Source organism: Sander vitreus, chromosome 19 (assembly GCF_031162955.1).
Source record: "Sander vitreus isolate 19-12246 chromosome 19, sanVit1, whole genome shotgun sequence".
Taxonomy (NCBI): domain Eukaryota; kingdom Metazoa; phylum Chordata; class Actinopteri; order Perciformes; family Percidae; genus Sander; species Sander vitreus.
The window spans coordinates 1,354,451-1,381,781 of record NC_135873.1 but is presented as its reverse complement, the minus strand read 5'-3'; the positions used below and the strand labels follow the sequence as shown (position 1 = coordinate 1,381,781).

At 42.3% G+C, this 27,331-nt stretch overlaps 1 protein-coding gene across 1 annotated transcript in view; it reads right to left on the bottom strand.

Moving 5' to 3' along the window:
• Window positions 1-27,331, bottom strand: part of exoc6b (exocyst complex component 6B) — a 128,594-nt gene that overhangs the window by 75,025 nt on the left and 26,238 nt on the right. Inside the window, exons 7-10 of the mRNA XM_078276557.1 lie at window positions 17,716-17,892; window positions 12,339-12,407; window positions 5,329-5,412; window positions 4,854-4,900 (exon numbers count right to left, since the gene is read on the bottom strand). Coding sequence (XP_078132683.1) covers window positions 4,854-4,900; window positions 5,329-5,412; window positions 12,339-12,407; window positions 17,716-17,892 — 377 coding nt within the window. The remainder of the gene's footprint in view (window positions 1-4,853; window positions 4,901-5,328; window positions 5,413-12,338; window positions 12,408-17,715; window positions 17,893-27,331) is intronic.

Genomic DNA, 27,331 nt, shown 5'->3' with positions numbered 1-27,331 from the left:
GTGGATTTTTGCAAATCACACTACAGGCTGTAGGTGGTGCCAGAGGAGCCAGATTTTTTTTAAATTACCTGTTTCATGTAGTTCTACTCGAACATAGCTGACCCTATGTTCGAGTAGAACTACATGAAGCAGGTAATTTAAAAAAAAATCTCACCTATAAATCTTACCTACTGCACCTTTAAAGGATCCGTACAAAACCCAAAGGGTAAAAACTACATAAACAAACACGTGCGTTCAGCATTCGCCTAGACCGACAGTGGAGGGTGTATAGCCGAAGACACAGCACCCCTTCTCTTTTCTGCTTCTCTTCGTAGTCGTCAGATTCATCTACCAACCCTTATAGAGCTGGCTCAGGTTTGCCTTGGACCAGCTCTTCATTGTGCTGCTATAGTTTTAGACTGCCAGGGGACTTCCTGTGACACACTGAGCTTCTCTCTCATCTCGCTTACCATCAGTGTGCATTCATGCATTCAAAGTGATGCTTGTTACCAACTTAGCTCTGGGGAGGTTATACCCCCAGAGTCCTTATGTTTTCTCGCCTCGTAGTTTCCTTGGATTAGTGTGGCATCTAAATCATGGTTGCAGCTGCCGCCGTGGTCCTGCTCCGCGCCCTGCTACGCCCTACTACGCCCTGAACTGCTACAACTATTATTTCTAGTCATAGTTCCATTATCTTTATTGTTACTATAATTGCTACTGTTCATCATACCCCCAACCAGCACCACTGTTGCACTAAATGCTTGCTCTTCGGGGAAATTTTGCAATTGTTGGGTTTATTGTAAACTATGTGTATTTAAATTACAGAGTGTGGTCTAGACCTACTCTATCTCTAAAGTGTCTAGAGATAACTCTTATGATTTGAAACTATAAATAAAATTAAATTTAAATGTACTTTACATTTTTACTTTTACCAGGATTTTATGTAGATAAGGCGGCTTACCCTTACTGCACATATGACGTGTTACGACATCACATGATATTATGATATGCTGTACAACGGTCAGTGTGCAATTTAGTTGGCTAGTGGCAGTCTCTGCCTGCAAAATGCGCATGTCCATGCAGTGTGATGCAGCAGTCTGTGTCTGTGTACTTTATGTATGTGTGTACGCATGTACGCACTATGTTGTGTTAAAATTCTTTAAAACTGCAGATATTGTTTGTTTGTCCAAGACAAATTTCCTTCGGGAGAATGAAATCTATCTCATCTTAAATTGCATTTTTTAACGGGGGATTATGTGCTGCATTATTTCTTGGCCAGGTGCAGTGAATCCTGGATTCTTGACATCACCGCCTAGGAGATAATGTGTGCATCTGTTTTATGCACATTTTCAATTAGCACATGAAAAAATGAATTAGGGGAATAGAAACAGTTTTTATGTTCGGCTGGAGTGGAAAAGTTGATGCAATGATGAAAACAAAAAATTCAACAAAGTGCAATGGAATAAGACTTAGTTAATACATCATGACATACATGAATCATGTCACATATTTGTCACTCAACCTTCAACTGAAGACATTTAAAAAGGTTTTAGGAAAACCATCAGATCTGTAGAGACTGTGTGGAGACTGTAATGATTTAAACTAGACATTAGCAATATAAACGTATAAATCCGCAACTGTGTGGCGCATTCTTTCCAGAAAAGCCGCCATGATGTTTAAAAATCATGACAAGTACTAATGAGAGGCGAGCAAGTGGCGCATTCATCAAGTGTAAAAAAGCTGTTGATGTCTCAGCAATGGACCGCACTCGTCAATCATAAATATGTACTGCTTTCTGCCTGAAACGGATCAAATCGCCTGCACTGTGATTTTTGTTCATGTCCACTAACAACATGTCTCACTCAAACTGAGCCTCGCCAGAACACAGTGAGCCACAATGTGGTCGACTCTGTGGCCCGACCGTGCATGGGTAGTCTTCTCTTTGTCATTACGGAAGAGTTGAAATATGTAAGATTTTCTATTTCTTTGACTTTTTCCACCTTTGACTTTATTTCCGCTTTCCCTGTGAGAACAGAAAAAAATAAAATAAAAATAATAATAACAATAATTTATACTTTATTAGTCCCGCAAGGGAAATAATGTTTTCACTCTGTTGTTAGAATACACATTAAACAAAGGCCTGAAATACACACACATGCTCAGTACCTATACATGCACTAATGGAGAGATGTCAGAGTGAGGGGGCTGCAGCTGTCGATGGACAGGCCCCGAGCAGTTGGGGATTTGGTGCCTTGCTCAAGAGCACTTTGGCAGTGCCCAGGAGGTGAACTGGTATCTCTCCAGCTACCAGTCCAGCACCATACTTTGGTCCATATGGGGACTTTGAACACCCCAGGAACCCCAACTTCCCCTAACTGTTTGAGTTAAAACTTTTTAATCCTCTTTATCTTTTCTATTAAAGGCAACGTTGTATGTTGTAATGCTAGTTTTCTTATTTTCTTTGTACTTGTAATTGCAACATGTAATATACTGTATGTAGTGCTCCTGTTCTGTGTACACGGAATGTAACTAAAGGTTGAATGGCTAAGTATATGAATGATGCAACTTAAACAACAGGATGTGTGGAGAATAAAAGGCTTATGGTTGGAGGCGGTTTTTGTATTGATCTTTAACTTTTTCCACCTTTTACTTTATTCCCATTTGCTCTGCGAGAACAGTACCCCCTTTCCTGTAATAACTCTGTCGTTAATACTGATACGAATGAAGGTTAAAAAAGAAATTTTAAAATTAGGTCCAGGTTGCACGAAACCCTAACTTCCCTTAATTGTTTATTGATTTAAAACAATGTGTATGCTTCTTATCCTCTTTATCTAATCTTTTAATGGCAACTGTGTATGTTTTAATGCTAGTTTTCCTATGTTCTTTGTACTTGTACTTGCAAGATGTAATATATTTGTTGTTCCTGTTCTGTATATTACACAGAGTGTAAATAAAGGTTGACTGAATGAGTGACTGATGAGGCAACTTTAACAACAGGCTGCCCAGTTGTTACTGAGAATAAAAGGATGATGATTGGAAGGACAGATGGATGGGAAATGAGTGGAAGAATGGATGAAGGGATGGCTAAGTGATAGAGAACCATGGGACGGCACTTTCCAAGACTTGAAATGGTAATAACAGGCCTGAGGGTGTGTGCGCCTTTGTGTGTGTGTGTGTGTGTGTGTGTGTGTGTTTATAGAAGTGTCTGCTGCAGTCAGACAGACAGAAGGAATAACAGCAATGAGCCAACCACCATCACACACACTCTATCAATCGTCACCGATATGGGTGTGTGCGCGAATGCAACGGAGAGAGTTGGATGGAGTGATGGATGAGAGGAAAAGTATAAGAAAGGGAGGGTAAGTGTGACCAGAGAGGGATGAAAAAGGATGGAAAACAAACGGCCACAGGGAAGGAGAGACGGAGATGTCAAACGGTCAGAAGTCACTCAAATGAAATGAAACGAGGTGTCGCTAAACGCTGACTGTTTGCTTTCACTCAACGTTTCTCTTTCTCACCGTCTCTCATTCCGTCTTCTGCCAAGTTACACAGATTGAGGTTTACAATGGGTGGATGGATAGATGGAGAGGTGGATGGATAGATGGAGAGGTGGATGGATAGATGGAGAAGTAAATGGATAGATGGAGAGGTGGGTAAAAGGATGACATGTGGATATAAGCATAGAGTGATCCGTGGATTGGGCGGATGAACGTCTGGAGTAAAGAAGTCAGGGAAAGGTGGATGGGTGACTGGTGGATGAAGGGAGGGAGGGAAGGATAGAAGATAAATGGATGGCCAGACAGTGCGGAAGTAAGACGAACACCCATCCATAAACATCCATAACTCTTTTGGAACTACGGTTTCCATATTTCGGGGGCTTTAGGGGATGTAAGCAGGAAGTATAATGTTGCCGCGGAGTTAGTTAGCTATGGGATGGCTCAGTTGGTAGAGCAGGCGCCCATATATAGAGGTTTACTCCTCGACGCAGCGGGCCGCGGGTTTGACTCCGACCTGTGGCCCTTCACTGCATGTCATTCCCCCCTCTCTCTCCCCTTTCATGTCGTCAGCTGTCCTGTCAAATAATGCCTAAAAATGCCCAAGAAAATAATCTTTAAAAAAAAAAAAAAAAAAACTGCAGATATTGTTTATTTGTCCAAGACAAACTTCCTTCGGGAGAATGAAATTTATCTTAAGTCACTTTTTTTTACGGGGGATTACGTGCTGCATACGCTCTTGGTCAGGTGCAGTGAATCCTGGAGTCTACAAGAAATTGTCACTGGGTTACTTTCATACTGCAGAAAACCTGAAAACGCGATGATTCTCAGGCAAGTTCTGGAGTATATATGGTGTGTTTTTTTTTTTCTCTTAGCTAAGCGGATTTATGGATTTATTTTAAGTTATTCGCAATGGACATCGGAGATGATGACATCCTCGGGATGTGTAAGTCACACTGGATCTTAAAATATGAATATCGTGTCTGTGTGCTCAGATGTGACTGGTTTAGGACTCCAAAACGGAGTATGATTATTGCTGACGATTGCAGCTCACTGCTCATGGCTTTCTCTCCATGTGCCCCCTTGAAATCTCCTGTGTCCCCCTGGGGAGGAGCACCTCACAGTTTAAAAGGTTTAAAACATACTCTTACGTATATAGGTATATATAGTCATTCGCTATATTCGCTGTAACTTATTCAATGTAGAGGGAGCAGCAAACTTAAATACCTTTTCCCCCCAGCTCAGTTCTAACCATTGGAACAGACGAAAGGAAAAGTTCCAGGGAACAAAGATTGTAAGTCCCGGTACTATTTACACCGATATAGGTCAGAAGGTATTGATGAAGAGGTTAAGTAAAGATGGACTGAAAGAGGGACTTACCCGACAATCTGATTGAAGTACTGCCTGTATCCCTCCAGAGTTTCATGCTAGGAATGTAAAAGAAAGTAAAATAACAAACGTAGAGAAGAAAGACAGAGATGGAGAGAAACAAAGACAGATATTAACAGATAACTGTCCAACGGCAAAGGTATAGTATAGACAGATAAAATAAAAAAAATCACATCGGAAAACAAGATCATTTTCAGATAGTCGTATAATTTAAAGTTAAATGTTTTTATGTTTTTGATGTATTAATAGCATAAAATATTCCGTTTGTTGAATATTCTTAATTACAAAAACTGTAGTTGACATAAATTATAGATTAATAGATTATAGATTGTGTGTAACAAAGTTGTGAGTGAGTGGGAATTGGGAGTGTGTGTGCGCAGGGGGAGGGTACGTGTAGTTAGGAGTGTGTGGATATAAAAGTAAGTGCATACACAAACACACACAGAGTGACAGTGCAGGGTCATACCATGTTAGAGTGGGGCTGCAGCACAAGGCGAGCCTGTTTCCTCCTCTGCTTTCTGTAGTAGTTCTCAAACACATCACGCAAACCCTAAAACACAGATTACAGGTAAGACTGGGAGGGATGGATGGATGGGATGGATGGGATGGGATGGATGGATGGATAGATAGATGGGATGGATGGGATGGATGTATGGATGGATGGATGGGATTGATGGATGGATGGATGGATAGATGGGATAGATGGATGGATAGATAGATGGGATGGATGGATGGATGGATGGATGTATGGATGGATGGGATTGATGGATGGATAGATGGGATGGATGGGCAGATGGATGGATGGGTGGGTGGGTGGATGAATGGATGGGTGGATGGATGGATGGGTGGGTGGATTATAAAGGTAAGGTGGTATGGAGTGTTTGAAAAAGCAAAATATATTTTTAACAATATTTTATAGTCAAGTTAACTTAACCCTAAACCCCTTGTTTCTAAGTGAATACAAGAGAAAAAGAAACATTTGTAAATTAAAAATATTTAAAAAAATAAATAAATTTTTTTTAAAAGACTTTAAGGACCAGCTAAAACCCTTTAATAGAAAAAATGGACACGTCAAAGCCAAATTGGTTTAAATGTGTGTATTAGAATATTGTTGCTGTTCAATATTATGTCCTATATGTCCTTGTAATAGCTTTTTAGATGTCAGAATAACCACGTTATGCTCTTTAAACTAAACTGGAAACCTAACATATGAAGCTGCACTTTATCGCCAGCAACAGCAAGGTACGCAGCCAAATGTTTAAGGTTGTTTGAGGCTGTAATTGATTTTAGGGGAGGATGAATTCAATGAGGTGCAAAAACCAAAAGTTAGAACCACTGAATGATGGGAAAAGTTGAGGTGTGTGTGTGTGTGTGTGTGTGTGTGTGTGTGTGTGTGTGTGTGTGTGTGTGTGTGTAAGAGCAAGATAGAATGTGTCTTTGATGACTTAGGTTCACTTCTGGTTGGCGTCACTAGTCAGACATCAAAACTCAAACCCACACCCACAGAAAGAGAGAATCAGCTTTCCAAACTGGACCACCTCGTATCTTTTCCTTCCATTACACAGAAGCTCTCCCTCTTACTTTCCTTCTCTGCTGTGTGTGAGAAACTTCGGGACTATCTAGGACCCAGACCAGGGCGCACAGTCCTCGGTGAGCTCAGAGATAAGAGCCCAGGTCTGGCCAGATAACATGCCCCCTTTCCTACTGACCACACAGACACACACACATAGAGAGACACACAGAGACAGATACACACACACACACACTCAGACATACAGAGAGAGAGAGAGAGAGACACACACACATACAGAGAAAGAGAGACACACAGAGAGAGACGCACACACACACACATACACAGAGAGAGAGAGAGAGAGAGAGAGAGAGAGAGAGAGAGAGAGAGAGAGAGACTTAATGTGCATGTGTGGTGACCAATACCTGCTATCACTAGGATTAGAGGTTCTTAAGATAAAAGGAATCAAAAGTAGATATATTCTGTGAATTCAACAAACACATCTTTGTGTTTTACTAACTTTGACGTTTCACGTTTCGCCATATAGCCAACGTAAATAAAAGAGAAAACAGTGTTTTGGTCAATAGACCTTTTTAAAAGATATAATGTGTAACTTTTACACATTAAAATGTCTAGTTTAGTTTTTGGTTGTTTTTAAATATAGATTTTAACAGGATGAAGGATTTCAGTCGTCATCGGATGTCTGGATCTTAAAGGACAAATCCGGCGGAAAATGAACCTATGGGTTAATAAAACATGTGTCCTGAGTCGACCGCTCTCTGGGATATGTTTTCATGCTAATCGAATGTGACCAGTTTTAGCGCAAACCACTAGTTAGCTTATAACCGTTCGCGTATACAGGCAGGCGCCATCTTGGGAAAACAGTCATGACCAGCCGAACGACGAACGCCGTGCAACCAGTAACGTGGCTCAAGCACGCCGTTCCTTGTTCGACTGGTCGTGGCGGTTTTCCCAAGATGCCGCCTGCCTGTATACGTGAATATTTTGAGCCTCATTAGTGGTATAGAAATAGCACCGAAATAGCGATTTCTTTTTACTTTAACTGTGCGCCAACAACTAGCGGTATAAGCTAATTAGCGGTTTGCGCTAAAATTGGTCACATTCGATTAGCATGAAAACAAGTCCCAGAGAACAGTTGACTCGGTACACATGTTTTATTAACCCCTAGGTTCATTTTGCGCCGGATTTCTCCTTTACGTTGTGAAGAGAACGACGAGCCGGACGACATCAGAGATTGTCTGACTGATTTTTAAACGTGTAACTGCCTATTCAGTGTTTACATTTAGTATACCACTTCCAAAAAGTTGAGGGACTCACAAGAAACTAAAGACTTCAAGAAGAATGGTAGAGGGGCAGAGGCCGAGATATCCTGATTTGAATCCTTAGTAGAAGAGGTCAAGCTCCACAACTATAGGACACTATTTCATCATCTGGTTTGACACTTCCTGCTTGGTAAATTCAACTTTTTTTGAATTGTTGCTACTGTCGCTTCTGTCTGTAAGCTCTGCCTTTGACATGGACACATTCAACTTCAAATAATGGCTATTCAAAGAACTTATGAGGATAATAATAACTAAAAGGGATTCAGGAGGGAGTTTTGCATTGAAGCACGACTAGGCGCTTTAATCCTGTGTGTTAAACAATGTCCATTGAAAACACATCACAAAGTTACAGACAAAACAATAAAGTGGATGCTGGAAATATTAATCTCACTGGTCCTAATCTAGATAGTGTTTTGGAACCACGTTTAGTTGGATGCTGTGAGGTGACAAAAGGGCATTCTTTAATTCCCAGATTGACCCTCAGCTGAACAATGTGTACTCAACAAACGAGCAGCATCAAATGGCCGTGAACTCTTCATTACACAGTGCTCGTTCTTCCCGAGAGAGGGGGTTTGTTTGTGTGTGGGCGTGCGTGCGTCCACAAAAACATTGGAGGCAAAGAAAGCGAGAGAAATACACAGATCGGGCAGAGGAGGAGGCAGAAACGAGGTAAAAGAAAGAAAAAGAAAATAGAATTAACGGAAGAAAGGAAAATGCAGAAAGAGATGAACATAAATAAACAAACAAAGTAGCTTATAAAGGAGTTCATCAAATTGAAAAGTTGATATGAAAGAAAAAAGAATTAGTCTTATTGTGTGACTTTGGTGTTTTAAAGGGTGAGTTTGGATTCACCAAGTCACACAATAACACTCACTAACTAACTAACCGATGGAGGCAGAGGTAGACCAGCAACTCCCGTGTTCTGCGAGGTAAAAATCACTGTTTTTGTGAAAGGAGTCTGGTGGCTTTGAAGAGAGCAGAGATAATGGCTTCAGTTCCCCATCCTAAAGGGCTGTCTGACAGCAAGGTAAAGCTGTGAAAATACAGCGTACACTTAAACTGATATAGATGTTTTTAGGTGTCCAATATCCAGCTTTCCTGTTCTGGTGCAGCTCCCAGTCTGACCAGTCCGCTGCTTCCCTCTCTTCCGCTCAGTGTGTTGGACTTCAGTCTGGTGTTTACATTGACCACAACTCTGTCCATATTTCTCAACTTGCAGCACGTGCATGTGAGCGTAACAAAGGAGTATTGTTCGAGCCCCGACACTGCACAACAACGGCTGGAAAATCGTGGACTTTAAACACGGTAAAGAGAAGTAAAGACGGAGGCAGAGAGGGGGAGAAGAAAGAGGAGAATGGATGGAGGAGAGGGGGAAAAAAAAAAAAAATTATGGAGTGGTGGTCCTGATTGCAAATGGGATTCCACATCCAGGTTTACTAGACAAATAAATGAAACTGGTACATGCACGTGCCTTTGTGAATACAAGTCCTTCTCAATAAACAATCACCCATCAAGTGTGTGTGTGTGTGTGTGTGTGTGTGTGTGTGTGTGTGTCGATCCCCCTGCCCAGTGCAGCAAACTGTGCTGGACATTCTGGTTTTATTTTCTAATGGTAAATCCACGTTTCTGCCCAATGGCCTGTCACTCAAACTGCTGCGACACTTTAATGAATAAAACAGTTTCAGTGTATATATATATATATATATATATATATGTGTGTGTGTGTGTGTGTGTGTGTGTCTCGATGGTGTCGACTTCAAGGCACCTAACCATTGCCTAATTCTAGTGCCTTCCAGGCAGCGCTGCCTGGAAGACGACGTTGGGGGCTTAAAACACCGTGAGAGAGAGAGAGAGAGAGAGAGAGAGAGAGAGAGAGAGAGAGAGAGAGAGAGAGAGAGAGAGAGAGGGGCTGACCCCCGAGGTGAAGAGGCCAGACCTTTCAACACCTTCCCCGAGACTGAACACACTCCTTTCCCTTCTCCTCCATCTCTCATCCTTCTTTCCTTATCCATGTTTTCTTCCCTCGCCTCTCCCTCACCCCTGAAGTCACCCCGCTCTCTAATCTCTCTCCCTCCGTGTTGTGTTTTCACCCTCATCTTCCTGTTTTTGCCCCTTTAACCGACCCGTGACCTCCCCCCCTTCTCCTTATCGCTCCGTAGCCGATTCGCTCACTCCTCTCTCCTTCCTGTAAACGTCGGCGTTACACTCCCACCGACCTTTCACTCCCACCGACCTTTCACCCTCCCTCCTCTCTTCTTGCTCATCAGTTCAATTCCAGTTATGCAGAAAAGCCTCGATGGCACATTAACGAGGTACCCCCCCAGGATTCTAAAAGTTACATTTAAGACTTATAAGGCAGTTTTGATACCACCTAGTATTAAATTGAATGCCAACTTCACGGTCATATAATGGATGGATGGATGGATGGATGGATGGGAGCCCGAGAAAAGAATTATTTACCAAGTAATGTTATCTGAATTTCATATAACATCTTTGTGTTTATAACAGTGTGTTTGTACTCTAATAACATACAATGAATACAATATTTGTCGCATTTAGAGCTCCTATGCTATGAAACTAAAAATACAAAATAAAGTCAATTTAGACATTACCCACACAAAATACACTGAACAAAATTATAAATGCAACACTTTTGTTTTTGCCCCCATTTTTTATGAGCTGAACACAAAGATCTAGACTTTTTCTATGTACACAAAATAACTATTTCTCTCAAATATTGTTCACAATATCTGTCTAAATCTGTGTTAGTGAGCACTTCTCCTTTGCCAAGAAAATCCAAAATCCAAAATGTGGTGGTCACACCAGATACTGACCTCCCGGACCCCCCAACAATATTTGAGAGAAATAGGACTTTTGTGTACATAGAAAAAGTCTTAGACCTTTGAGTTCAGCTCATGAAAACTGGGGGCAAAAACAAAAGTGGTGAGTTTATCATTTTGTTCAGTGTATTTATGACGGCATTTATTTTATCCTACGAAGGAACAACATTTAAGACCTTTCTAAATGAAATTCAATACATGTAGGCCTTATTTTTAGAATATTACATCTAAGACTTTAATACTTTTAAGACCCTGCGGGTACCCTGAGTAACAAATGCTGAGACTCAGTTGTCTCCTTCGTTGGCAGCTTTTTAAGGCCAGACATTACAGGCAAAAACAATGTTTGGTCATGCTCTGGTCAATTTTGAGATTTTGGGCTATTTTGCTTCCATAACATGTCTATTTACAGATCCAAAATAAACATTTATATTACAAGCTAAAATGGTTCTAGTATTCTACTCTCACGGGATGCTAACAAACAGCTGAACCAAGAGTGCCTGAAATGCAGTGTTGTCATTTTCTTTCCTTTCTACTCTTTTTAACCCCGCTTCCCTCCCATGAAATCGTCCCTGTTCTCACCCCCGTTGAACTTTTCTGACCTCTCTTCCCTTCCCTTCTCTCATCTCCTTCTCCTCTATCATTAAACCTCGCTCGCCCAATCTCTCTATACTTCTTCTCTCGCCCCCTTTACCCTTTCTCTAACCTCACTCTCCCTTTTTGCTCCCTCCCTCAAATCGCTCTTTTTTGCCCGTTCCATTTTCTCCATCCTGTCAAAGTTCATGCACTTCCTGCCCCCCTGCCAGAGAGCCCCCAGACACACACAAACAGCCGACCCTCTGGCTATGTTGGACCCGGTCACAGTACACACACCCCAAATGTGCAACTAACGCAGTCATGGCCCAGTCAACACATCCACCCCATGTCGCTTTCACTCTAACTGAGCACGCACACACACACACACACACACACACACACACACACACACACAAACTTGTTTAGAGTGAAGCCAGGCCCGAGCCGGAGGCCTCATCTTACAGCATTGTATACTTCTCTGTACATTAAACCTTTAGGACTGGGCCGGGTGATGACACGCTGTATACCACGAGTTGGCAATGCTGATTTTGCCGTTACCCCCCTTTGATATCTCTATATAACCATTGCTTTTCAGGAAATGGAAAAAGGATCATTTAAGAAAATAAAAAAACATTAAATTGAGCTTTTTACCTTTGACAAAGTCAGATGAAATTGCCTTGCATGTATATAAGTTTGTCAGGTATAAAACTCACTTGCCAAAAACTAGACCGGTTACTTTATCTAGCGATACTGTCTAAATTAGACAGTATCACAACATTTATATTTAAATCCCCAAAAAAAATATCTTCCATGATAGACCACTCTCTACTGGCCCTTGTGCATTCTCTCGATTGAAATCTCTCCCAATTTGTGTTGTCTACTTAAACTGGGAAACAAAAGGAAACTAAATTAAAGTCATTATCAACTCAAAACAGAATTAAACGTTTTTAATCTGGGCAACGTCTAAGTAAAGTCGATGACTAATTTGCAGAACTCAACATTGTTACTCAAGTTAGCAACTGTGTGCACGGCGGGGGCGAACATATTAGAAGTAGTTTACAACAGGAATGAATCGGGTGAAACAAAGTGGAGTGCTTGTGGATCAAGACGAGGATTTAAAAAAAAAAAAAAGAGCGCGTGTGATAGATGTATGGAGATGAAAGTTATGGATAAAAGAAAGAATACGAATCAAAGAAGAGGATGAACTCACCAGCACAGTGTAGATATGCAGACAGCGGTAAACTGGAGAGAAATCCACCAAGTCCTGAGCTCCTGGGACCTGCAGAGAGAAACACAATCAGACTGGATGTACACCTCATGGACAAAACGGTGTTTCCAGCAGCCTGCTGTAGGGAGTAGCAACATGCTAGTTCACTGACCTAAGCTTTGCAAATAAACTCAGACATTTTGGTTACAATGATGGGGTTATCCATTTGGAAAGTGTCTATATGTCAGTAACATTTTGAAATTAGCACTTCGCCAGCAAGCAGTACTTTGTGGACAGTTGTGCTAAAGTCTGCTTGCTAACATACAGTATGAACTGGCTGGCAGACACCTCGCAAATAACCTCAGACATACAGTCATGTGAAAAAATTAGGACACCCATGCTAAAGTTGACTAAAAAGAGGAATAAAAAAAAAAAATCATCTTTTGCAAATTGATCTTAATGCCTTTATTTAAAAAAATTAGGAAAAATCCAATCTTTAAGGACACCAATTTTCTTTGTGAATGAATAATGTATTGTAAATAAATAAATGTTCTTCCTTAAAATACAGGGGGCATAAGTAAGTACACCCCTATGTTAAATTCCCATAGAGGCAGGCAGATGTTTATTTTTAAAGGCCAGTTATTTAATGGATCCAGGATACTATGATCCTGATCAAGTTCCCTTGGCCTTTGGAATTAAAATAGCCCCACATCATCACATCCCCTTCACCATACCTAGAGATTGGCATGGGGTACTTTCCATAAAATCATCTCTCAATGCAAATCAAACCAGCTATTAGCCTAACTGAAATAAAACCATGCCAATCTCTAGGTATAGTGAAGGGTATGTGATGTGAAGGTTGGATTTCTCCTCATTTTTTTAATTAATGCATTAAGATCAATTTCCAAAAGATGATTTTTTTATTCCTCTTTTTAGTTAACTTCAGCATGGGTGTCCTAATTTTTTCACATGACTGTATCACCCCTTAGCGTTAGGACGGTGAAATGCACCGCGATGCAAAGCAACCCCGACGCCGTAGGAGTGACGGCGTAGCTACGGCGTGGAGTCGATGCAGAAGCATAAAACAGCCTTTAGGAGAGTAAAGCATTCTGCAGCACTTCATTTTTTTGTCAGTGTCACCAGCTGCTCATACCTCTTTTTCTTTCCATCTATCCCTCCGTCTAACCATCCCACTTCTTCCTCCCTACCCACATCCTCTGTCTTCCGGAGAACACAGTGGCAATTTACCCATTTACTCACACACACACACACACACACACACACACACACTATCTTTGTGGGAACCCGTCATTGACATAATGCATTCCGTAGCCCCTAACCCTCTAACCCTAACCCTAACCATCACAACTAAATGCCTAACCTTAACCCTTACCCTCAAACAGCCCTTTAAATTTGTGGGGTCCAGCATTTTGGCCCCACAAAGCTGTCCGGACCCCAGTATACTGGACTCCCGGTTTTTGGCCCCCACGAATATAGTTAAACAAGAACGAACACACACACACACACACACACACACGCACACACACACGAAACATGTGCCCTCTTGCCCTCTGGAAAGTTTGCTTTCTGTAAAAATCACACACAATGCCAGCTTTGATGTAATCGCACACAAACACACACTCAAAGTCCTGAGACAAGGCGTACAAACAAAGACTACTTAAAGACAGAGGTGGAGGGAGAGGAGACGGAAAAGAGGAAGTGAGGAAGATTAAGGGCTGATGACAGAAACAGAAGTTCCTTTCACACATGCAATGCAACCCTGAACTTATCTAGTCACTACCGGGCGGATATCTCGCAATGCTAACCAAAGGAGGAAAATAATTTGCGTTTCAGATCCACTCCAAATATTTAACGGCTTCTTCCTCGGCCCATCATGCTACACCCTTCCTCCAAGTTTCACAAAAATCGGGCAGGTCGTCTTTCAGTAATCCTGCCGACAGACAGGCAGAGGTGAAACGATAGAGACAAATAGATGATGGAGACACCAGTGCTGTAGTACTACTCAAGACCACTTTTTGAAGGTCTCGGTCTTGTCTCGAAATCAACCGCATTTTTTGCTCGGTCTTGTCTCGGTCTCCGATAAAGAGGACTCCGGATTTTATTTCAAGACCGGTCAAACCCACAACTGCCTTTTGATTAAGGCATTTCTCATGATACACTTATGGCAATAAAAGAGGTGAATGAACAAGAATCTTAATTTGTTTTCTGTGGGTTTTTAATGGGAATGTGGATCTTTCAGGTCAATTTGAGGAGTGCCTATGGTTAGCATTTTCCACATTTTATTGTGGCATGCAGTGTGGGACTCGCACTGGTCTGGCCTTGGTCTTGGCCTTGGTCTCTGTCTCTACCCCTCAAAGTCTTGGTCTTGACTCTGCGTCAACTAGGCCTGCACGATAACTCTTTATAAAAAAAATTGCGATCTCGAGTCACCCTGTTCACGAATTAATTTTTAAATGAATTCTTTTATTTTGGTAGGACAGCTCTCACAAAGTTCAGGGCTTCACCCTCAGCCAATGACAAAGCGCCTTTTAGTCACATGTTTCACTCGTTGAGCGAGCGCGGTCGTTCGGAAATAAACCAAATGGATATTGATGAAAACCCAGGTACTAGTGACGAGAATCAGCCGACCACTCAGTCTCAAACCGAACTCGTTCCAAAAAAGGCTTGCATTCGGTGGTGTGGAAGTATTTTGGATTCAAGCAAGACGACGAGGGTCAGTCTGATGTGATTTGCGAGGCATGCTTTGCCCTCGTTGCAGCACCGCAAGGTAACACCAATCTCTAGAGACTGAAGCTGTAGCTTCAGCATGTTGATTGACATGTTTTAATTATGTAAAGACATGTTCAAGGAGTTAAGATAGAGCCTGTATCAGGGCCATATCTAGTGTTATATGTCACTATTTTTGGTAGCCTACTGTACTTGGCCAGTATGTATTTTATTTTCTTTATTCATTGAAGCCTTTATGTTTACAGGCTTGTGGTGATGCGCAATGTGCTATAGGTGCCCATAAAAATCTATGTTTGGTACTGCCAATTTGTTTTGTTTTGTCATGGTTCATGTGTGCAATAAACAATACACTTCATGAGAAAAAAGTCGTGGTAGAGAATCGTTATATCAATTCTAAGCTAAAGAATTCATATTTTTGCCTGAATCGTGCAAGCCTAGTCTCAAACCTTCAAAGTCTCAGTCTTGTCTCTGTCTCTACCCCTCAAAGTCTCGGTCTTGTCTCGGTCTCAACCCCCCCAAAGTCTCAGTCTCTACCCCTCAAAGTCTCGGCCTCAACCCCTCAAAGTCTCGGTCTTGTCTCGGTCTCAACCCCCCAAAGTCTCGGTCTCTACCCCTCAAAGTCTTGGCCTCAACCCCTCAAAGTCTTGGTCTTGACTCGGTATCAACCCCCCAAAGTCTCAGTCTCTACCCCTCAAAGTCTTGTTCTGGTCTCTGTATCAACCCCCCAAAGTCTCGGTCTCTACCCCTCAAAGTCTTGGTCTTGACTCGGTATCAACCCCCCAAAGTCTCGGTCTCTACCCCTCAAAGTCTTGGTCTTGTCTCGGCCTCAACCCCTCAAAGTCTTGGTCTTGACTCGGTATCAACCCCCCAAAGTCTCAGTCTCTACCCCTCAAAGTCTTGGTCTTGTCTCTGTATCAACCCCTCAAAGTCTTGGTCTTGACTCGGTATCAACCCCCCAAAGTCTCGGTCTCTACCTCTCAAAGTCTTGGTCTTGTCTCGGCCTCAACCCCTCAAAGTCTCGGTTTTGTCTCGGCCTCAACCCCTCAAAGTCTTGGTCTTGACTCGGTATCAACCCCCCAAAGTCTCGGTCTCTACCCCTCAAAGTCTCGGTCTTGTCTCGGCCTCAACCCCTCAAAGTTTCGGTCTTGTCTCGGTCTCTACCCCCAAAGTGTTGGTTTTGTCTCGGCCTCAACCCCTCAAAGTCTCAGTCTTGACTCTGTATCAACCCCCCAAAGTCTTGGTCTCTATCCCTCAAAGTCTCGGTCTTGTCTCAATCTCGACAAAAATGTGAAAAAGGTGAAGACCTCTGAAAAAAAGACAACAGGAAGAGGACAAAAAAAAGGGGAACAAAGGGATCAAATTAAAATAGGCTTCAAAGACACAGGGGTACGACTGTAAATGACGGAAAGGGGAAAAGGCATGGCAGGGGCATGGGGTGGCGTGATGAGACGGGATGCTGACGGTTGGCATCAGCGCAGCCGTTGGTGCCAACGTGGTCATAACCTTTTGCCGGCCGTGGGGTCAGGCCTTTGTTCGAGCCAAGGTCTTCCCGTGAAGAAGGTTGACTTGAGTTTACAGGATGTAAATAAGCAAAGGGGACAACAGGGACCTCAAAACAGAATGGCAGCACGGGGGTGACAAGTTCAGCTCTATTCTCTTCAACTTCATTGTACTTTGCTTTCCTTGAGTGTGAACAACAAGAAAGGACTTCTGATCCCGCGAGGGGGGACGTGAAGAGTTCAGTGCCGAAATGCTTTCTGCCCACAGACTTTCTACAAGTTCATCTTTTGAACGGTCTGTAACCATGTTAGTAGAGCTGGGATGATATGCTTCTCTCCCAATTTTCACGATACATGGGTGCAGATTCGATTTGTACTGCGATTTTAATTTATTGCGATTCTAGAAGTATTGCAATTTGATAGTATTCAGTGTTGCGATTTTCTTTTCATTCTTTAACAAAAACAAAAGTTGAATAATACACTTCTAGAGACAATATCATGAGACCTTTCTAAAAACTCATTGTTTTATAAAAAGAATGTACATCACATGTCGGTCAGTCAGTCAGACATTGATTTCATTTGTAAAGAAGTACATAACATGGATTTTCTGCATTTTCTGCTTTCGTTCTGTTTTGCTGGAAACGGATATGATGTAGTCGCCGTCGGCGGAACGGTATAAACAGAAAATATTTAGGTGATGCATTGGTAAAAAAAATAAAATAGATAAAAAGTATCGATTCTGTTGTTTACCCCTGTGGCATGTGTCTTTATTTTCGACAAGGACGTGATATCTGTTATCTGTGATAACAGAATCATGGAAGAAATTGAGAATTTTAAAAAGCTACAAGACTCCATAGGGCCCTACATTAAGTCAGTGCTAAAAACTAACTGGAAATTTGAAAATATGACTACGTCCAAGTTTCTAACTGAGCCGCCCCACTCTGGCCCGGTGGGCCACCAGGCTTGCAATACACTGGGGGAAACCCTGGGGGAGAATGGAATGAACTCCCATTTGGATTGGATTCATGTTGGAGATGAGAGGCCTTCCTTATCGTTTAGCTTGAAAAGGACAAAGACAGAAGGACAGATGAGATACTTTCATGCGTTTGTGTGTGTGGTTGTAGTTCTCTCACTTCATCATCCTCCTCTTCATCCTCCACATCCAGAATGCCAGAGTCCTGTTCTGACACTGGACTGCCCCCATGCCCGCCGCTGTCCATCGCCGCCGCTGCCTCCTTTCGGCTGCGTCTGCCAATCAGGGCCCTCGGCTGTGTTGAGACGGAGCTGTCCAGGGAGCGCTGCAGCTGCGCCTGAAGCACAACACCAAAGTAAACATCAGAAGAGTCATACAGGCCAAATTCAACCCTTGGAGATACGTTTTTGTTTGCTTCTACTTTAGTTATTTCCTACGTTTCCCAGAACACTTTTCAAAAGACACTGAGGAGGAAAGGGAACTTGTTGCATTCGACTTTTGGCACAACTTCAGATCAGTGGAAGCTCTTTGATTTTGAAGGTCTGACACCAAAACCAGATGTTCAATGATAACAATGACACAGTCTGCATGTGCTACAATTACACTTTATATGGGGAGATACAGAAATAAAATAATGACTCCCATTAGCCCGATTCCCATTTCTAAGACTTAGAAGCTTAGAAATTGCGGATGATGAGATGACTGGTTGAGACATTTGAGAAAAACCTGCCACTCCTCCCATAAAAACAATCAAATGGAAAAGACCTATAAAAAGTGATTTACAAAAGCACCTAAGAATACACCAGAGGGAAAACCTCAAGCCAGGAAGGGAAGAACAGGAAGGATGAAGAGTCTATGAGTCAAAACAAAGCACATAAAATTAGCTCAGAGGACTTTAAAGACAGGGACAGCTTACATGTGTTTTTTTTTTTTTATCTATGCTTCTGCATGTCAAAACCCTCATTTAAACTTGGTGCATTCATAACATTGATGTATATTTAAGCTAAGTATCTGAAAGCATTTTATCACAAAATTACAGAGCGGAAAACAAAAAAAGGCTATAATTGACTATTTTATACCTAACCCTAAGAAAAACTCCCACTTGTTACCTTAGAGGAAGAAAATGTTTGTGTCACAAAAAACTGCCATAAAATGATATATATTATTTTCCACTGTCACTTACTTTAACCAACATCTGTCCTGATCATAATGTTCATTCATTTAAAGAATTGTAACTCTTAAAATGCCAGTTTGTTTACAAAATGCCACAATTGCATTTTTTCCTGCATACTAAATGCTCAAAGATTTATTTATTTTTTTTCTCCACACTCTGGGATATTTCAACGATGAGCAACAACATGCATTTTGATGCATCAAACACTGCAGTGCTCCATAATACAGCAGCAACGCACAAAGTGGAAATGAGGAAAATAGCATGCACAATAACGTGGGAAAATGGCTCAATCTGGTGGAAAATAGTAAAAACTACAAATTTGAAGCCAGGGCTCTACTGTGAATTAAAAGCCTGATATAATAGAATGTATGATTGTGTGTTGTAATGGCCATGGGATCACACATTATGGTTTTATTGGGTTTCAATGGAGACATTTTTGTTCTTAAGGGTCTGAGTGTCTGCATTTTGAATACACAGTTAGGAGCTCATAGTCTGGCTATCACCAGACCAAGCTCAATCTTTTAAGACAATAGGTTAACATGCATTCATATGCAGCTTACATTAGCGTAATGTAGCAATGATGCTAATGGCAAAGCTTCCCAAAAAATAAACAAACATAAAAAAGGGTGAGGCAAAGACAGAGGGAAATGGAAACATTTTGCAGAGAACAATGCAATGAATGTGTAATGTAATATCTGATGCAAACTGTGTCCTGTCTGTGTCACTATTTTGAGGGAAACAGAGTATCATGGGAAATGATGCATTCTGTTCCGTCTGCGGCAGTGTTGGACCAAGAATACTAAAAATAATCAAACGGGAAGTTTTGGTTCAAAATTAATGGCCGCTTGTATCCAACACAAAATGAAAACAGAGTTGTGTTCCTTATAGAGATGGCCAATTCTGCCTCTGCAGGAAAGCGTAATTTTGTTTTGTTGCCCACTGTAGATAATTTAGGTGAAGTTTCTTGTTTCCAAACTGTGTCCAATGCTTTTGTTTTGCAGTTTTGTGAACAATATCTGAACATGAATATGGGCATTTCTTGGATTTGATCAGCAAACTCCGCTGACTTTTAAGGTTCTTTGAAGGCTTCTATGCTGGAAGGTCCTTCACAACTTGGCCACAAAAAATATTTTTGTGGGACAATCTTGTTATTGGGGGGGGTTCACACCCAGATCCGCCTTAGGTCCTTTTGAAAGTCTACGTGAATGCTGTGGCTTCCTCTGCTCGCCGGCGCCGGCACGTAGGCTACCTTGTGCACTTAAATCGGTCGATTAAGACGTCAATAAAATACGTCAGAGGCTTTGAGCGTCCCGATTGGCGCCTTTAATGATGGTAATGAGAAAAACTGGTGTTCGTAGGAGGGTGGATCTGCACAAACCCGGGTAAACACAATATCAGTGATGTTGGAAGAATACAATGCCATCTTTGATCTAATGCCCACACGCATGCAAGACTAATGAGTCATATCAGACAATAAGTACAAACAGAATCAGTGGAAAGTCTCATTTCTCGGTATAGAAGATCGGGGGTGGGGAGGTGGGGGGGTGGGGACACACAGGAATGTGCCCTCTCTGTTGAGGAAAGAATAGGTAACAAGCTCTAAATACAGCAATGAGTCTTTTCACTTAGACTCAACCAACCAAAACTTTAGCGAGGCAAAATGTTGAAAGAGTAACTTCATACAAAATTAAAAAAAGAAATGGCACAGACCTCAAAACACACAAAGTGGAGAGTCCTGTTTTGTCAGCAGCAATTTTTTTCTCTGCGTGGCATTCCTTTCTAATCTGGCAAATGGTCGTTTTCTTTCTTTCCGCACAGAAATTAACATACGGGAGCTCAAAAGACAAGCAAACGCATGAAAGACGGACATGAGAGAGGGAGTGAATGACATAGAAAAGCAACTTTCCTACAGTACGCGATGCTGCAGATACAGACGTCAGCGCCTACGTCAGATAATTCCACTTGTGTGGCTGAATTCGGCTTTTTGGAGCATTCCTCGACAGGTGGATGCGTGTCCTGAGGCATCCACTGGCAATACCAAGTTCTGTTTAAAAAATAGAAACCTTATTAACCGGGGTCTTTTGTCGCGTTTCTCTTTAGGGGGGGCGGCATTCGGTGTGGCACTTGAAACTCAAGTGCGGGAATGTGCGTCATCTCCTGCGCACAATCCCAAAAGGAAAAAAGATAAAAGAGGGAGAGCAAAGAAGAAAAAACATGGGAAAAAAAGAAGTGGATAGAGAATGAAGTACAGGACAAAGAAGGAGAAGGAGAAGGGAGTAAGGAAGAGAAGAGCAGGAGAAATGAGAAGAAACAGAAGTGAGGACAGCTGGGGATGAGGACCAGAATCCGAGCCACACTATAATCCATTTAGCGCAAGATGACTCTAAATATTTCTCAAATAATCAGATATTACATTGCGGAAACACCACAAAGCAGCCCCGAGTTAAATATGTGCTTCGCCTCAGCGTTGGAAATTGACATAAATTGCAAGTGAAAGAGCAGAGTTGCAGTGATTGTTTGTTGACAGGTGGTTTAAAGGGGCTATTTATTGTGGAAAAGTTGCAACGATTTGTTAAAAAAAAAGAAAAAAAATATACTTCCATGTCATTCTCTGAAAAAAACGATAAAGTGACAGTGTCGGAAAGACTCTTATTTTGGAAAACAGATGAATGCAATTAAAACCAAAAAGTAATTATTGCACACAGTAAAGTTGTTTTCCGAAACGACTTTCCACCAGTTGAAAAAAGAAAAAAAATCTACTCAATGACAAGATTGGAACAAACAAAAGATACTTTTAACAGCTGTTCTGCATGCCACAGTCTGCACTGCTCAAGGATAAGGCTGGGGATCGAACCGCCGTCCTTTTTGAGTATTTAAAACTCAACTATCGCAATGATTGATCAGATTTTTAGTCTAATTATTTTTTTAAGCGGATGGATGGATGGATGGATGGATGGATGGATGGATGGATGGATGGATGGATGGATGGATGGATGGATGGATGGATGGATGGATGGATGGATGGATGGATGGATGGATGGATGGATGGATGGATGGATGGATGGATGGATGGATGGATGGATGGATGGATGGATGGATGGATGGATGGATGGATGGATGGATGGATGGATGGATGGATGGATGGATGGATGGATGGATGGATGGATGGATGGATGGATGGATGGATGGATGGATGGATGGATGGATGCTTTATGTATCCCGGAGGAAAATTCAGCAGTACACGAACAAAAACCACATTGAACAAAGAGTGTAGTCTATTCTTTAGCCTTGTGCGGATGCCTTGTGTCAGTATCAAACTCTGATACGTTTGAGAGGCTTGGTTAACTTGGGTCAATCTAAAAAGGGGTTTGTGGGAAAATAAGTATTGTTTTGGTATTAGTACCAAAGCACACACATGGTTTTTGCACTGTTATTGAATCAAACGACTCCACTCTGAAAGGCGATAGACGACAATACATGCACACACCGCAACACTGACCAAAGCTGTCAAATTGCTTAACATGAACAACCTCACCCACCCACTACAAAAAAAAACCCCCACACACACACCAACTATCGTGCAACATGTCCATTTGCCATATTAGGTCGATACTTTCTTACACTTTTATGCTGCTACTGTTTTATGATGCCATCATATATTTGCACATTGAGAAGTGCTCTTATTTTGACTTTCTTTTATATTGTTTTTTAATATCAGGGAGTGTCATCGTATATTCCATTGTGTTGTTGTCTTGCACAGCAGTATACTGACAAAGTTTCTTATCTTGTATCAAAAAGCAAAAGAGATGTACTTAAAGTTCTGCACACTGTACAGCTGTGTTATGTAGTAACATATATATATCAATTTGGCACTCTGTATTGAAAAATACTCTACTTGGATCAGGTAATACCTGACTGGGACATCTCCACTATAGATCACTTTTTGGCAGGCAGACGGCAAACCAGAAATGATGGCGTCCAATGGCAGCATTATTCGGCAGACAACACACACACACACACACACACACACACACACACGCAGAGTGACTGACACAACGACCTATAACAGTCTATTTTCGGTTTTCCCTGTGATGGTTCACTACACTGGCCCAGCGCGTGCCCTCCGCCACCCCCGCTGCACGCACACGCATGTGTGTGTTCAGTAACTAGATACAGGTAATCAATCTTCTTCCACTTCACAGGCCCAACAATCTGTTTTCTATTAGTGTGTGTGTGTGTGTGTGAGTGAGACTACTGAATGCACAGCAGAAGCTCTGAAGCGCTTGTCTATTGCTGAAAGTGAATAAAAGAAAAAAAAACAGAAGGAAGGAGGGAGAAAAGTAAATGGAAAGATGAGGAGATGGAAAGACTGCAAAAGAGCGAGAGACGGACATTTTGACAGGGAGGCGGAAATGTGATGTGACACAGTACAGAGAGAAAGAGGGGAATGACAAATGACAGGAGAGTTATAAAAGAAAGGCAAATACATTTGGAGATGTTTCAAGAGTTTAATCCTTCTTCTGTATCTCTAGTGCTTCTCTTCTTCTCCTTCTCCTCCTCAAAGTTTTCATCCCTCTCCTTCCTTTGACTTTCTTCTACTCCTTTTTCTTTTTGCCCTCTCTTCCGAAAGCTTGTGATACGTTTGAAGGCTTTAGTAGACACCAAAACACTGCACACAATGCTCATCAAACCGTTTTATCCTTTTTTTAAGGTAAAAAAAAACAAAACAGAGTCAGCCCATTCATGCTGGGGTCAATGGGAACCTGCTCGTATTTGATTGGCCACCGCAACAGGATTGGGACTACAAATAATTATTTTCATTATTCAATTAATCATTTAGGGGCGAAGGCCCTAGTGGAACTGAAGGAATTGTACTTTTTGTTTTTTTCCCCCCAAAAAATATTTGTCTGAAAATAACAAAATTAATCCAACATGTTATTAGTAAAGATAAATCGGCATATTCGTAAAAAACAACAACACTGATGAAGGTAGCCAATATGGTAGCCATCCACATTTTTTTTTTTTATTACCTGCTTCATGTAGTCTTACTCAAACATGGGGTCAGTTTCAGCAAATATGACAGAAAGTTAGTTTTATAAGGCTTACCTACTGCACCTTTAATAGCTTAGTATTGTAGGGCACCTTATGTGTAGGCTTTAGGCCATCCGATATGTTATTGTAGGCCCAGTTTATTATGCAACTCAATTTCATCCAATATATGTAGTAGGGGTTCCCTGATCCGTCTCTCTTTCAGGTTAGGGGTCCTTGGCCTAAAAAACGTTGAAGACCCCTTGTTTAGTCTATAAAACATTGTAAAATGGCCATCATAGAGATGTTACTCGTGTTAGCTTAACTTATAGAGAGTGTTGTAGTCGAGTCACCAACTGTCGAGTCTCGAGTCCCCAGTGTTCGAGTCTGAGTCCAAGTCCGAGTCACCAAAGAAAAGTCAGAGTCGAGTCACCATTACTCGAGTTCGAGTCGAGTCTCGAGTCCCCAGTGTTCGAGTCCGAGTCACCAAAGAAAAGTCAGAGACCATTACCTGAGTTTGAGTCGAGTCTCGAGTCCCCAGTGCTCGAGTCATCAAGGTTGAGTCTGTGGTGAATTCCAAGACTGCCTACATTTCTCAACTCTGGCATCTTTAAAGAGCTGATATACTAATACAAGAGGGTCTACATTAAACAAAAATGACACCACCGTCACTATTCCAAAGGGAGTTTATTTACTGACTTTTTTCTAAACAACATTTAGCGGTGCTCTTTCCAGCATTAGATGTGAAATCTGTGTAGGCGAACTTCAGGATCCGGGGCGCATCTCTCTGCATTTTCCATATGTGAACTTGAAAGTGAACCCACGAATCATGCACTACAGTTGCATATATCAATATCAATTCCTTGTGAAGAGTAGAAGAGAGTGGTGAAAGCAAGAGCGAGAATGCAGTTAGGTGAGTGACGTCAGTGAGTGTGTTGTCAAGCAATGAGAGGGAGCGGTAGCGGTGTCCGTCTGAGAAGCGTAAGTGGCAGTGAGGAAAAAACGAGAGAAAAAGATATCCCAAAGACGATGTAAAGTCAGTTAACAGTTAACAATAAACAAGAAGCTTCTCAAGACATGGTGGCTTCATCTTTTGTTAATACTGTCGGTGAAGAAAAGGGTGTTGCCCTTAAAAGAACATCTGCCCTCGATGGAACGTCTCCCCAGCTGCTTCCCGGCCGGTCTTGGAGCCCGAAACAGGAAAAGTGTAACATCTTATATCAAATTTGTATGACCTATTTAGTCAGAAACTTCATCCAACGTCTGAGTCAAAGTCCAAGTCATCAGTACGCGAGTCCAAGTCCAGTCACGAGTCCAGAGAAGAGTCTCGAGTCGGACTCAAGTCCAGAGAATGGAGACTCGAGTGGGACTTGAGTCCGAGTCCAGGACTCGAGTACTCCATCACTGCTTACAGAAATATAGTTAGCCTAAAACTAGTCTTGCATTGCTAGTCCACACAGCATTCCGGGATGGGAGAAAAACGTGCTCTGGTTTATTGGCATTTCTTTAAACCAATCACAACTGTCTCGGGAAGGAACTTGTCTTGGTGGAGCGTGTACGTTCAAGAGTTGTTTTAGTCGTGCGAGAGAAAACTCAGATTGGACAGATAGTCTAGCTAGCTGTCTGGATTCACCCTGCAGAGATCTGAGGAGCCGTTAACCATAGTCCTCATGAATCCACCGGAGTTTAAAATTACAACACAAAGAAAGCGGAAGGTGACGGACATCCGGCCGAAAAGAGTGACATCCGGCGGAATTTCCGGAGGTACCGGAGCAATGCCAGGAAGTGGAACATCGTGGATATAGACTAGCCTAAAACTGACATCTGGATATTTGACTTGGTAACAAAATGCTTGCTGGAAACGTAACGTTGGGCGTGTCTGTAGGTCAGTGTCAGGATCCCACGGTCTTCCCATTCTTCCTGCCGATTCCTCACGTCTGTATCCTCTTTTGCCTTCATAAAAGCTCAGTTTTTCGGTTTGACAGCCTTTAAAAACTTAACTTCTGGGCTCTTTATATTGCTGGTAGTGCATCCCGCCACACAGCAGCTTTTATGCATTTTTCTGTAAACGGAGAGCAGAGAGTTGTTTTCCCCTCCGGTGAGCATGGCTTTCCGAGGATGACGCGATGCGCTCCGTCTCTACAACAGCCCAGAGCAGGGGGACGAGGTGACGTCATTAAAAGGTCTCGAAAACCCAAATAAATTCTGGTTACTGTGATGTACTTGACGAGGAATGCAGCGAATTCTCATGTCTGAGAACCGGGAACCTTTTTCTACTCATACTCCTCCATCTAATCTTCTTTTCTTCCTCGTCTCTCGCTTTTTCCCCTTTCCTCCTCATCCTTCATTCACCGGCTTGCCCTGATCGTCTTCTTCACCTTCCTCTCCTCTTTTCATTTTCCTAGACCACTTCTTTACCATGATGTCCTCACTCCCCTCTTCCCCTTTACTTCCAGTATCTTCCTCCACTATCTTTCTCCTCATCTTGTCGTCCTCTCTCTCCTCCTTCCATCCGCTATCTTCTATATCATCCCTTCACATGCCCCTTTCTCTTCCTCTCTGGCTCGAACAATTCTCCCCCCCCCAATCTCTTCCCCCGTTTTCTCTCTCCTTCTCTTCCCACTCTCAATCCTCCTTTCCACCCATCTTCCTCCCCGTCTCTTCTTCCTCCTCCTCCTCCTACTCTTCTCTGGGCATGTGGCAGCAGACAATAGCTCCATTGTGAGCCCTGTGCTCTCCTTCGTCTCCTCCCTCCCTCCATCCCCTCCTCCTCCTCTTTCCCAAGATCTATTTATTTTCACATCCTTGGTCGAGTGAGCTGTAACGACGGCCGGGTACAGAGAGTTAGAGCTAATTTGGAACAGAGCACACCAGAGAGACACACTGTCTGAGAGAGAAAGAGATGGAGGGACATGAAAAAAAAAAAAAAAGAATAAGAAAAAAAAGGGTGAAGAGGGACAAAAGGAAAGGAAATCAGAAGTTTTTAGTGTGCGGGTCCACATCACACTCACACACACACAGTGAGTGCTCGGAGCCAAACATTTGATACTACAACATAATCCCAGTATCAGTATCAGGACTGCCGGACCACTGCGGTTTCCATAATCTCCCTTGTAATTAGTGGTTAGAGGAGCTAGTGGTGGGCTTCCTCACTGACTGCAAGTGGATTTTCTACGCCTGTGATTCTCAAACTATGGTCCCTGGACACCCCCCCCAAACCCCGTGGGGGATTTCAGAGTGTGTGGGCGTGGAGTGATACGTGGGGTTATAGCTTGAGATCTGTTGACTGTGATTCACATCATCTTCAAATCGTCCAACCATCCAGTGACCCCTGTGCCCTGTAGGGAAGCATCTGCATTAGGTATGTTTCTATTCAATTTCATTTCAACTCCATTTTATATATAGTGTCAAATCACAACAGGCGTTATCTCAGGACTCTTTACAGATAGAGCAGGTCTAGACCACACTTTATGATTTACAAATACACCCCCCCTGCCCAAGTGACAGTGGTGAGGAAAAACTTCCCTTTTTACAGACATAAACCTCGGACAGAACCTGACTCTTGGTGGGCGGC